Genomic DNA, 14261 nt, shown 5'->3' with positions numbered 1-14261 from the left:
AACAAAACAAAACACAACTTGCAAAATTCTTCAGAGGTTCACATTGTTACACAGAGCTCAAAAGAGTTCGGTGGATCGCCAGTGGGTGTACATATTATCAGAAACTGAGCCAGTTCTTTCACACACAGCTCACAAATTTAAACAATGATATAATGCACTAGATTAGACCTGTATTTAGTATCTGTGTTAAGAAAAGCTTCTGTTTTGGTTATAGCAGTTGCTATTGTGGTTACTACTCCTCTTTGTTTCTGGTGCACAGCTTGACAATACCGTGACTATGATTGATTGGCTGATCATTTGTCCCCTGTGGTACTCATTTCCTCCTTCAGTTGTCACAGTACCAGAAAAATATTTTTAGACGGGCTCACCTCGTTCCGTGCCGACAGAAACGCTGCTCTGTGTAGTAAGGCTCGTGGTGGTGACTTGTGTGTTTACATCAACACTGAATGGTGCAGGAACTCCATGCTTGTTTTTAACTACTGCTTGTTGCTGCTGGAGTTTATTACCGTCAGATGTAGACCTTTCTATTTTCCATGGGAATCAGTGTCTCCATTCCCCCTGTTCCCCTGTTTATTGTTGCCTGAGATTTCAACTATGCAAATCTCAAATCAGTTTGATTTCAACACGTGGACTTTCCAATGAGAGGGGTGAACACGCTCAACTTTGTTTTTCTCTAGCGTATATTGTGCAGAGCCTTGTCCCCACCACAGACACTCAGACCACATCTCTGTTATGTTAATACCAGCACACTGCCCACTTGTCAAATATGCCAAACTGGTTCTGAAGCAAGTGAAAACCTGGCCAGCAGGAGCTATCTCTGCTCTCCAGGACTGTTTTAAGCTGGCATTTATTCAAGGAGACTGCAACCAACAGCAACTCTATTGACTTCAGGGAATACATGTTATCAGTCACCAGTTACATCACCAAATGCATTGATGACGTGACTGTCTCCAAGTTCATCACTACACACCCCAACCAGAAGCCAGAAGGATGACTGTGGAGGTGTGTGCAGTAATTTAGATCAGAAACTCAGCCTTCAAAGATAGCGACAAGACAGCTCTTAGAACAGCAAGGGCTAAACTGTCCCTTGTCATCAGAGTGGCAAAGTGCATACCAGAGAATCCACTGCCACTTCCAAGCCATCACTAACTACAGGACAACTCCATCTACTTGTAGCAGTGATGGCTCACTTCTATGCACAATTTGAGGCACAGAACGACACAGCAGCAACCACCCCTCCCCTGGACCCTGGACAACCAGATGCTCTGTCTCTCCACAGCTGATATGAGAAGAGCTCTATGCAGAGTTAACTCCTGGAAGGCTGGTGGACAACATTCCCATTAGAGTGCTCAGGAGATGTGCAGACCAGCTAGCAGATGTCTTCATTGACATCTTCAGCATTTCCCCAAGCAGTGCCATCTTTCCCACATGCTTCAAAACCACTGCCACCAAAGAACCCCCCCCCCGTGTCCTGCCTCAATGACTACCATCCCATCATACTCACACCCATCATCATGGAGTGCTTTGAGAGGCTCAACATGAGGCATATCAGCACCCTGCTGCCACCCTCACTGGACATCCTGCAGTTCGCATATTGTCCTAATTGCTCCACAGATGATGCCCTTGCCACCACCCTCCATCTGGCCCTTACCCTGGACAATAAGGACACATGTTCAAATGCTTTTCATCAACTTCAGTTCAGCGTTCAACACATTCTTCAACACTTGACTGGAAAGCTGAGCCACCTGGGACTGCATTTTCAACACCACCACACTGAGCACTGGGACCCCCAGAGCTGTGTGCTCAGCCTCCTGACCCTCACCAGCTTCTCGGTGGAGATCACACTTGCTGTTTTCCCTCCTACCTTCTGGTAGGAGATACCGGAGCAATCATACCCTCACAACCAGGCTCTGCAAAAGTTTTTTTTTCTTTTTTTCACTTCAGTTCAATTTTGTTTAAAGTGTCAATTGATAACAGAGTTATCTCAAGACACTTTACAGGTGTGTAAACAACATATTCGAAAAAAGGAAGAGAATCAGAGAGAAACAGGTCCCAGGGCAAAACCCCACACTGAGCAAGCATTTGCTGACAGTGGTGAGGAAAAACTTCCTTTTAACAGGCAGAAACCTTGTGCAGAACCATACTCAGTGTAGACGGCCTTCTGCTGCGACCAGCTGGGAGGGAGAGGAGAGACAGGGAGATGGAGAGAGAAAGGAGAGGGAGAGAGGAGAGACAGGGAGGATAGAGAGAACAGTGCAGAGCTGGAGCAGCAGGATCCAGGCAGGGCTATGGAAAGGATTCTGGATCCAGCAGCACTATCAGTTTTTTCCCCACAAGCCATCAGACTCCTTAACTCCCAGGGACAGAATTGATAAGAATGCACACATATACGCACTCCTTTATGTAGCATTCTGGAGGAACACTGTCTCATTGCTCTGTGTACTACACATGCATGGTTGTAGTGACAGTAAAATTTATTTGTATCCATTGTCAAAAATGTGAGGATTTGATCATTTTCTTTTGGTTACTTTAATAATTTTAATTTTGAAGTTTGGATTGTTACTGCAGGAGTGGAAAGGCTCTTTTGTAGAGGGCTCCTCTTGTGCTTATAGAACTAGGGTTACAGTATCATAACCTTTTTGACTGGCTAACAGCCACAGCCCACCTACTTTCTCTTAATCCAAGCCACTTCAATCGAGAAGACGGGGGCTCAGGCAACCCAGTCAAGGGATAACTGATCTGGGTGGCCCCGCCCTAACCCTGCAACGGTCAAACACACAGTCAACTTCCTGTAGAACATGTAGGCATTTCATGTCCAAGAAAACAGGGACACACACACACACACACACCCATCCATTCACCAGTCTTAGGGTGAAGCCTCCATTTGTTTGATACGGGTTTGCTCCTGGACATGAGGTCAGCACCCCTTTTCTCCACACCTGAGACATGAAGTTCAGAGTTGGGCTAACTTAAGCAGGGCAGCAGACTAAATTTTGCCATGCCTAGTGATAGAAGCTATTGTGGTGCAGTTGTTGGTCACCAACATGTGTCTGCCCTGTAACATGGGTTGAAGTGTCAGAGAATCAGGAACATGCCTGCAAACATAGTGGAGTGGAAGTCAGTTGTATAAGCTATTTCCTGCAAAGCGAAGCTCCTGTGTTTCAAAAGCACCACAACATGAAGGTACGTGTTTTCCCTGGTTTTGAACCAGTTCCAGTAACTGCTTCACAGTTTTGCAGTGCACCTGTTCACAGTGTAAGGATTCAGGATGGACTTGAACTTTTAAGTCTCCTTGGGAACCAGAAAATTGACACAGTAAACCTCTTTCTTACAAGCATTCTGTATAGTACCATACTATGGTCTGCACCAATGTCACTTTATTTTCTCAAATGTACCATATATAAATTAACATTCCTGAGTAGCAAACTGCAACTGCTTTGTTTTGAACAAATCACTATTGTAGACTGTAATCTTATTAAAGTTAATGAAATATAAAACTAAGCATTTTTTTACAGCAACAAACTGCAATATTTTGAACATATTGCCAATGGACTCTAAATTTATGATAATGGAAATGTAAAATAAATATAATAACTTCTTACTGCAAAGGAGAATGCAATGGCAGAGCAATATGTGTGGGACATGCAAAAACTGTGCTTTTCTCCAGCTTTATTTTCCCAAGATGTTAAGACAGATTGCTTGCGTTTCATACTTTTCAGTGGCTGTAAAATTATGTGATTTTTATTTTCCATATATACTTGTACTATTCTGCTGACATTAAGGTTTTCTGTTTTTGGGTGATACCTATCAAGCCTGTGTTTCATTGGTTTCAGGAAATTTGGAAGATAAAGCATGCAATGGTTTAGCTTGTGGCATACTGGATGATCTTACTCTGTGTTTCTTCTTGTCTGACTGGCCACTTGGCGTGCTTTACAACATGAGACAAAATTCACACATTGACACAAAGATTCATACGCTGGTCGCAGAGGATACCATGCAAGGTGCCTCCTGCTCATCAGGAGTAATAACCATTCACCAACACCAATCAGAATCAAAATTGTCTTGTCTTGGTCTGGATGTCTACTTTGACATGTAGACCACAGGTGCTAGGGACTGAACCACAGACCTTCTGATTGGTGGATGACCTCTCTACCTCCTGAGCCGCAGCCACCCCATGGGCAAAATACCAATGCTTAGCTGCATTCACATATATTATTTTGCAGTTTCAAACTTTGCTTAATTGGTTTCAAAGCAATGATTAGCACTGCAACTAACATTAACATCAGAAATCAACTGTTGTTTTCAGTATGCCCAGATCCTGTTGACAGGTACTTGGAGGAGACATCAGTGCGCTACATTTCACCAAGAGGAACAGTGCCAAGCAAGGACACTCCATCTAACAGAAGAACAGGTGGGTGCTCCTGTGTCTGTGTGTGTAAGTTCTTCTTTCACTTAAAATTTCAGTCAGCAAGACAAGAGAAGATTGGTAATATTGAATCAAATAGTCAATAGAAAGTCTTCAAAAGAAACTGTGTCCCATGATACAGAAATTTGATTAACCTAGAAGAACTTAAGTTGGGGCAGCTGGACTTTAGTTTAAAGCGAAGACGTTTCACCTTAACAGCTATTAAACCTGCTGGCTAGATGGTTGCCCCGCCCAGCCCTCATATGACTACAAGAGGGTTTAAGTCACATGGTGAAAGGTTGGGCTGACGACCCATACCCTCTTGTGGTCACATGATGGCTGGGTGAGTCAATTGTCCAGCCAGCAGGTTTAATACCTGGGACTCCCTACTTTATGCTCTTCTACACAAGATGACCTGGATGACTGAGAATCTACACAGACAAGTTTAACGCCAAAACTATGGTCCCTTTATAGGTCCTCAGCCGGTCATTTGCTGTTCCCCTTCAGGACCCCACGTTGACCCTCCACGAATGAAGCCTGTTCCTTCTGTACCGAACTGCAAACGAAGGAGAAGTCATTCTTCAGCTGACTGCAGAGAAAAGCAAACATGTGGTAAAAAGAAACACTGCATAGACAGGGATCACTGTTTTCCTCTGACCTCAAAGAAAATGATGGCAAGAAAATTAGCCTAGTCCAGAGATATTGGTTTAGAACAACCTAGGAACACATTTACATGTACTCTGGTAACTGGGACGCTTATTAAATCAGAATAAATAGTTAGGAGTCTGATTTTTTTTACTTGCTGGTTGTACCCTGGAAAAGTAAGCATATAACCAATAACAAGGTTACCACAGCGTATTTAAATGCATTCTGATTATCTGTGTGAAGTGGTTTCTCAGAGTAACCTGTAAAGGTACTGAATAATCAAGCTTGAATCTGCCCACCCAAGTTACTGTTGCAACCTAGAGTTTAAACATATAGATGTATTTTTCAGTTTATTAATGTGATTGTAAGTAAAACTGGCAATAGGCACATCAGTATCCTTTAAAGAGGATTCTTATATAGCATATTGTTTTTAGTTGTGTATCGTTGGATGTAAGACTCTTAAGTTCAATTCTTTGTATAAAAGAATCCATATAAAAAATGGAAAATAACCTTTTCTAAAATTATCTTTCATATTTGTCAAAACATAAAAAAATTAGAATTGCCTTCCAAATTTTCTATCTGTGGGCTGTGAGAAAAATTAAACTCATGCCATGGGTTGCCTGTGAGGGTGAGATCTAAGTGCTTGGCTCAACTTCCATCTTACCCTCACCAATAGTAAATGGAAATGGCAAGTGTTTTTTGTGTGCAGACTACTTCAGGCTCCTTACAAAACAAGCCAGCAATTATCCATGTGCACACTGGTGGCAGAGATACCATGCAAAGTGCCACCTACTCATCAGGAAAGATAATAATTCACATGAACACTCACACACCAGTAGTTGAGCCATCAGGAGTCTGGAGCAAAATCAGTTCCAAAAGTTTCATGAACTTGAAAAAAGATTTGAAATGGAAAGTTGGAAAAAAACTATATAAGCGCAATAACTCATACTTTAACGTTTGACGTTTCCCAGTTTCACATGCAACTGTGAAGATATACAGGGGTGTATATACACGTGTATATATGTGTGTGTGTGTGTGTGTATACATATATATGTATATATATGTATACACTAACATATATATATATGTATGTATTAGGCATGTGGACATGGTCAAGGCGATCTGCTGCAATTCAAACCAAGCATCAGAATGGGGAACAAAGGTGATTTAAGTGACTGAACGTGGCATGGTTGTTGGTGCCAGACGGGCTGGTCTGAGTAGTTCAGAAACTGCTGATCTACTGGGATTTTCATGCACAACCATCTCTAGGGTTTACAGAGAATGGTCCGAAAAACAGAAAATATCCAGTGAGCGGCAGTTCTGTGGGCGAAAATGCCTTGTTGATGCCAGAGGTCAGAGGTGAATGGCCAGACTGGTTCGAACTGATAGAAAGGCAACAGTAACTGCAGGAGTGAAGAGGGCCAAGACCGCATATGCCCAGAGTATCCAGTGATACTTTACATCCAACGATCCACGGAGCATGTGGAGGGGCATAAAGTGCATCACAGACTATAACACCAAAGATGCACAATGCACCACGGACCCCTCTCTGCCTGATGCTCTCAACAACGTCTTTGCTCGCATTGAGGACCCGGACACCCCCCTCAGCACCACTCACCCCCCCCCCCCCCCCCCCCCCCCCCCCCCCCCCCCCCCACCCCCCACCCCCCACCTGGTGAAGAGCCCCTCAGTGTGACCCCAGCAGAAGTGAGGAGGACCCTCCAGAAGATAAACCCACACAAAGCTGATGGTTCCGATAACATCCTGGGGCGGGTGCTGAAGGGCTGTGCACATCAGCTCACAGAGGTGCTGACGGACATCTTCAACACCTCTCTCCAACAGGCAGCGGGCCCCACCTGTCTGAAGACCGCCAAGATCATCCCCATCCCCAAGAAGAACCGATCCACAGAGGATGCCATATCTTCTGTGGTCCACACAGCTCTCACCCACCTAGAAAATAAGCACCGGCTCAGCACCTGCTCTCCCCAGGGCTGTGTGCTGAGCCCCCTTCTGTTCACCCTGCTAACACACGACTGCTCAGCACAACATCCAAGCTGCCTAATCGTGAAGTTTGCGGATTTCAGAAGGGGAAGACATCTCCCCCTTCCTCCCCTGTACATTGGAGGGACAGCGGTGGAAGTGGTCTCCAGCTTCAGGTACCTGGGCGTCCACATAACGGACGACCTCACCTGGAGCAACAACACTTCCTTAGTTTTTGCAGGAGCTGGCCTTGGCCCCTTTGTTCCAGCGAAAGGAACTCTGAATGCTTCAGCATACCAGGAGATTTTGGACAATTCATGCTCCCAACTTTGTGGGAACAGTTTGGGGATGACCACTTCCTTTTTCAACGTGACTGCGCACCAGTGCACAAAGCAAGTTCCATAAAGACATGGATGAGCGAGTTTGGTGTGGAAGAACTTGACTGGCCTGCACACAGTCCTGACCTCAACTTGATTATAGCGAAGACTGTGAGCTAGGACTTCTCGTCCAACATCAGTGTCTGACCTCACAAATGCACTTCTGGAGGAATGGTCAAAATAAATCTAAACCTTGTGGAAAACCTTCCCAGAAGAGTTGAAGCTCTTATAGCTGCAAAGGGTGGGCCAACATCATATTAAACCCTATGAATTAAGAATGGAATGTCACTTAAGTTCATGTGTGTAACGGCCAATGAGCGAATACTTTTGGCAATATAGTGTATACATATATGTACATGTACGGTGTATATATATCTATCTATATCTAATGTATATAGATATATATATAGACATATATTTATATATAGATAAAAAATTATATGCACACTTATGCTAATGGGTTGGGAACATTCATGTCATGCCAGAGATGGTCTGTGATGGAGTCAGGTCGAAGTTCACCTGACTTTGTAGGTTATTATAGAAGTGATTATCTCACATCGCATCGTTTGCTACTCAATCCGCTGAAAACAGTCACAGGCAGAACAGAGCAAAGTAATAATAACGTTGCTGCTGAAGGTGTGAATTATTCAAATTAAACTTTTTTTGCTGTGTGTGTGTGTGTCCAGTGGTCCAATCAGGCAACTGGTATTTACTGACTGTAGCTAATCATTTACTGGGCCTCAATAACCCATATTGTTGGACTGGTATGGTGGCTGGCATTTTGCCTTCGGTAGATTGTTCTAACTAGAAACACTTTTCCTTTGAGAAGAAGTTCATTTTGAGCATACCCTGGCCTTGACCTTGAGTCTTCAGGCAGTATATACACCTTGGACATGCAATTGTCCAAGGTCATATAGGCTACTAGCTGTTGCTCAGCCATGGTTTGACTCTTACCTTATGCTCTTCTCCTTCAGATATCCGCCTCAGGGTTCGTGCTGAATACTGCCAGCACGAGTCTGCTCTTCAGGGCAACGTGTTTTCTAACAAGCAAGAGGCAGTGGAGCGACAGTTTGAGCGTTTCAACCAGGCAAACACTATCCTTAAATCCCGAGACTTGGGCTCCATCATTTGTGACATCAAGTTTTCTGAGCTGACCTACTTGGATGCCTTCTGGAGGGACTACATCAATGGATCATTGCTAGAGGCCCTTAAGGGGGTCTTTATCACAGATTCCTTAAAACAAGCTGTGGGCCATGAAGCTATAAAACTGTTGGTAAATGTTGACGAGGAGGACTACCAGGCTGGTCGACGTAAACTGCTCCGTAATTTGGTCTCAACTGGAGGGAGCACGCTGGGAGCTAGTAAAGACTTTGTGTCTTAGATATAGCCTTTAGTTGGTAGTATAGGGGAGGAACACTGTTGTGCCTCACCCTTAGGGAACTGAGCGAGATGTGGCTGTGTCATTTGAGGTGCCTGAAGCGTGTGCCTGAAAGGAACTAAAGAACTACTAGCCACTATATTGATTCCTTCAGTGCTAAGGTCATACCCTTAGTATATACTTGGCACCACTTAGTGTAGCATGCAAGGTGATTGGGGAACTGTATTATAGCAAAAAGAGTTAGACAGTGCATACAGGTTGTTATTTTTAATGTTGAACTGTTGATTTTCTTCATGTAGGTGCTGAGTCATGTGTACATTGAATTAATTTTTTGTTTCTAGTATGTTAGCTCCATGAAACACGTTTGTCATCTCCAATGATAGTCTTCACCCATGTTCAAAAGTGTAATTATTTTCAGTATAGGACATATGTTTAACACTGACAAGTTACTCCCAGTGGGAGTTGTATTTTATTGTGAAAATATGTGGTTCCTTTTTTCCCCCATGTTTTTTAGGTACATTACAGATTGATTGGACTGACCAAATGAAGTGTTCTGTATGTTATTTTTTAAAAAAAGCACAGGTTGTAGTTCACTAACAATTTGCTTTGTTTCTTTTTGATTTTGCAGAGCTTCCTGGAAGATTGATCGTTGTGGAGCATTATTTTGTTGGTTAATTTTGACATCACTATTTTCGTTTTGTTTTAACAAATTCTTTTAAACATGCCTTGGAAACTGAAATGTGATTCTGGCCTAATTTTAAATGTCTGGCACTGCCGATATTTACAATGCTGTGTGTCATTCTAAGATGTCGAATCTTATCTAATGTTACAGTAAGTCATTCACTGGTGTTACATAGTCAGATTACACCTGTAAGCCTCACTCATTCTGTCATTCATATTCACTCATGATTTAGCACTAAACTTGTTTTTTTTTGTTTTTTTTAATTTGAATTGACAGTAATACTTCAACAGCAGGCCAATATGTGTAGAGCCATCTCAGCTTTGCAGGTATATGTTATAATATTAAACTACTTCACATGTTTTTGTGAAGTTAAGGATATTTCAACCAGCTGTACTTTACATCCTCAGAAGTCTAGTCCATAGACATGTCATGCACGATGTAATGGAGTTCACATGATCTAAACATTATAAAATCCTGAAATAGACAGCCAAGAGTCCATCATTGTGTGTCGTTGAGCCCCTAAAGTGTGTCCCTATGTTGTCCCTTATCAACAACTAACTGTTCGAGTATTATTTTAGGGTGCTAATAAATGGTAGCTCAACCTAGTCAATTACTGATTTCATATAGTTATTCCATATTTTTGCTTTTTTTTTTTTTTACTTTTTTTTAAATTCCAAAGTACATGTAGAGCATATGGCAAAACTAATTGACAATTGAAATGGTAAGCTTTCTTTATTGTCTTACTGTGATACTTAGCAGTAGGAATACTGCCAGGTTACTGGACAAAACTGCAAAATGCTGAAATACGACAACATAATTCAATTTCTTCTTTTATACAGTAGCTGAGCATGCCAGCCAGTATGTTATAGTTGTAGAAAGGTTGAGGTTACCTTAGTAAATAAGCAAATGTCAATTGCACATCTGTGGCAAGACGCAGTTTCTGGTTTCCTCTATCAAAGGCAGACACACCATTCTGTAATCTTGATCTCTGCACCTTTATGTTTTTAGTAGCTGCATTAGGGGCACAGTACTTCTTGAATGTTGCCATTCAACATAACTCTTGAGGTATGCATGCTGGCACCATAGTCATAAACTTTAATTTAAATTAAATTGTGAAATTGTGGCTTTAAAAAAACGGAAAGAATTTGATATTTTGAAATGTTACTGGTATTGTACTAAGACTGGTTATGACTCGGTACAAACTCAAAGTACTTTTGTTTAAAAGTAAAAATATCAGCGTCAAATATAAGCATAGTACTAATTTGTGTTTATTGAGATTTTGATTTTGTAATAACACTGATGTCATTTTAGTAGGAATTTTCATTTGAAATCTCAACTTCTAATGCTAATATTTGACATTTCTCCCTAATATTTCTGTTATTTACTGCATATAGTCAAATAGTTGAACATGTAAATCTGTGTACCTTATTAAAAGTTATATGTTTTCACCAAATATATTCTTCATGGTTTAAAAAAAAAAAAAAAAAAAAAAAGCGTAGTTGTATCTTTGCTAACACACAGTCTATGGGTACATTTCAGAACATGCAAGTCAAGATTGACCGGCAACTATTACTGTGAATTATGCTGAGTAAGCCTGCATTTTATATATTTACCCCAGTGGATTTTCATGTCAAGGTTGCAAATTAGCATCTATTATATAGGATGGTGTATGTTTTGCTGAGTGTGTGTTATTAAATACAGCTCTTTGTTTGCATGTAACCTGTTATCTTCAGAAATGTCATAGAAACTCACAGTGATAACATTTTGTAAATAGCTTTAATGGATGTCAGGTTTTATTACTTAAATTTTGCATTTCTTTAAGAAAACAGATGTAAACAGACGTAGGACTCTTAATAAATCAAAAGGATGGGTTTTTGTTTAAGTCCCAGTCCTAATTATTTTGTTTGTCATGTACTAATCTTGTTACTAAAACTAATCATACGGTGGAAAACGGATAGATGATTTCCAGATCACAAAATATAGACATATTTAAACAGATACTTTTCTCATGGATATAATGTTTATTATTGACTACCATCTTTGTAGAAATTTGGCCCAAACTTGCTACCACTTTGACACACAGTGTGGCATTTTTGAATACATGCTCAATCTCTATATGGTAGTTTATGTTACATTAGGTCCTGGGGTATTTCATTTCTCTTACACACTCATTCCTTTTACTTATCTGTTGCTCCTGAGCTCATCACATGCATAACATGAGAAGACAAGAAAGGACAAATCCAGGCAACACTGTTTGTCTGTTAAACTAGGCAAACCAAGTTTATTTGGGCCATGAACTTTCTTGCAGACTTGAATGTAATGTATGTTAGTGTGAATCATACTCTCCCAGTATGATGGTATTGCTTTCAAGGTATGATAAAAGAATAAATGATAAATGACTTCGTGGTTAGTCATATTGATTTTTTTAATCAATACAAGTAAGCAGTCTTTATATACCATAGATAATTAATTTATTGATTATTAAACAAAGATTTAACTAATCGCCGCGACTACACTGTGGTGCATGGTTGACATGATGAACCCTGTTTTCACAATCTGATTTATAACTTAAACAGAAGTGTGAAAATTAATGTAGTGTGAAATTTATATATTAGCAAAAATTTCAAATTTACAGATGAAATTCTGAAACAAGTACTACATGATTCTGAAATAATTAATATTTTTTATTAAGCATGTTAAAAAGATTTAACTCTATAGTTTAAACACTCACCACCAAATTTCCTGCAATGCATTGCAATTGTAACATTTTTGTGATATTACCCTCTAAAAGCAAAATATCTAATAATAATATAAGTTGTTCAGTGGCCCTCTAAACACATGCATAAAATGAAATTAAGCAATAATTAAAGAAAGTGTACAGAAAGTATAATGAAGATAAAGATTTCTATTCTAAAGTGAATTTATTGTAAAATACTCTCTTTTTAAAAGGAATTAGATTAAAATGGAACACTGCATGACAGTCAAAATGTGTTAAATTTTGTGCAGCTCAGTCCAGATTCAATATGTGAAATTTGGTTTAAAAAATTAAGTCTGTGAAATCTAAAATATCTTTGGTCTGTACCACAAGATGTATGATCAGCAACAAGACCAAACACTTAACTACTGGTTTGGTGTCTTTAGATGTGGTTTCCAAGCTCCAGGTACTTCTTGGCATATTCTTGAAAACAGAATATGAATAATAACTAGAATGTTCATTTTCTGATTTACAGTATGTGATTGCCACTAGCTGCTCCTGTTTTACTTGCATCACAAAAATTTATAGACATTTAGTTTTGTCACAATGTAATTATCCATAATGTCCCTTGATTGTCAAACTCCATCCATCCATTCATCTTCTATACTGCTTTATCCATCAGGGTCGCAGGGGGCTGAAGCCTGTCCCAGCTGACAGTGGGTGAGAGGCAGGGTACACCCTGGACAGGTCGCAAGTCAGCTGCAGGGCTAACACACAATGACAGAAAATCACACACACTTATACACTCACACTGAGTTACAATGTAGAGTAGCCATTTAACCTAATGGCTTTTTGCAGGGAGAACATGCAAACTGTGCAGTGATTGAGCCCAGACTTAGATTTCAACCCAGAACCCTCTTTCTGTAACCCTAATCCAAACCTAAACTCTTGCAAAACTAAACCTAAGGTGACAGTGCTAATCACAGCATCACCATGCCACCCATGGTCAAACTCTTTAGAGCTATTTACTATTACATCAAAACATATAGCCACAAAATTACATGAATACAGCATTGCTAACTTAGACTTTTAAAGTGATATTTGTATTGTAGGGCCACTTACAGATCATTTCTACATAACTCAAAACACCTAACAAATCAAGTTCAGTCATTCTTTTTGACATGATCTGATATGTTGCAAAACTATTCTTTATTAATTCTTTTATTGGACAGACCTTAACCCATCTGAGGTGGTGTGTGTTTTCCTCAAGCTTGGTATCCTCTACCAGAGGAGAGCCTGGGATTTTGAGGTTACTGCGAAGTATCTTAGCTGTTCCTAGGACTGTTTTCTTCTGGACAGAGACCACCAATGTTTTTTTCTGGAAACTGCTGGAGGCACTCTTCCAGTTTTAGGGTTGCAGCCCCCAGTGCTCCCATAACCACTGGCACCACTGTTGCTTTTACCCACCACATCTTAACTACCTCTTCTTTCAGCCCTTGGTATTTTTCAAGCTTCTCATTTTTCTTCTTGATGTTGTCATTGCTTGGGATTGCTACATCTATCACCATGGCCATCTTCTGTTATTGGGACTGACCTTGGGACTTCCAGCCCATACTCACTGCAGTTGTTCCTGTATACTATGCCTGTCACTTGTTTATGACATTTCATGTATGCTGTTTCTGCCATCATCTTACACCCTGCTGTTATGTGCTGAATTGTCTTAGGAGCATCTTTGCACAGCCTGCATCCAGGGTCCTGCCTGGTGTGATAGACCTTTTCTCCCACTGACCCTCATGAGTTATATTCACTTATATATTCATCCAAGCCAACAACATGCCTCTTAGACCCCATCCCTACTAAGCTACTCAAAGAAGTTTTACCCTTACTTCGCACCTGTTTATTAGACATGATTAGTCTGTCCCTATTAACAGGTTATGTACCCCAGTCCTTTAAAGTAGCTGTAGTCAAACCTCTCCTTAAAAACACACACACTTGACCCAGAGGTTCTAGGTATCTAACCTTCCATTTCTTTCCAAGATCCTTGAGAGAACAGTCGCCAATCAGCTATGTGACTTTTTCATAATAATAATTATTTTGAG

At 40.6% G+C, this 14261-nt stretch overlaps 1 protein-coding gene across 2 annotated transcripts in view; it reads left to right on the top strand.

Annotated features, from left to right (window-relative positions):
• Positions 1-11869, top strand: part of dedd (death effector domain containing) — a 28637-nt gene extending 16768 nt beyond the window's left edge. The window contains exons 3-5 of one of the 2 annotated variants that reach the window (XM_046398216.1): positions 4307-4411; positions 4913-5017; positions 8382-11869. In XM_046398216.1, the coding sequence (XP_046254172.1) occupies positions 4307-4411; positions 4913-5017; positions 8382-8788 (617 nt within the window). In that variant the 3' untranslated portion in view covers positions 8789-11869. Of the gene's footprint in view, positions 1-4306; positions 4412-4879; positions 5018-8381 lie in introns of both variants that reach the window. The other variant, XM_046398214.1, reaches the window with a different exon arrangement.
• Positions 11870-14261: the final 2392 nt, after the last annotated feature.

This window comes from Scatophagus argus, chromosome 8, assembly GCF_020382885.2.
Source record: "Scatophagus argus isolate fScaArg1 chromosome 8, fScaArg1.pri, whole genome shotgun sequence".
Classification (NCBI taxonomy): domain Eukaryota; kingdom Metazoa; phylum Chordata; class Actinopteri; family Scatophagidae; genus Scatophagus; species Scatophagus argus.
The sequence above is the reverse complement of the archived record's forward strand: the minus strand, read 5'-3'. Positions and strand labels throughout refer to the sequence as shown.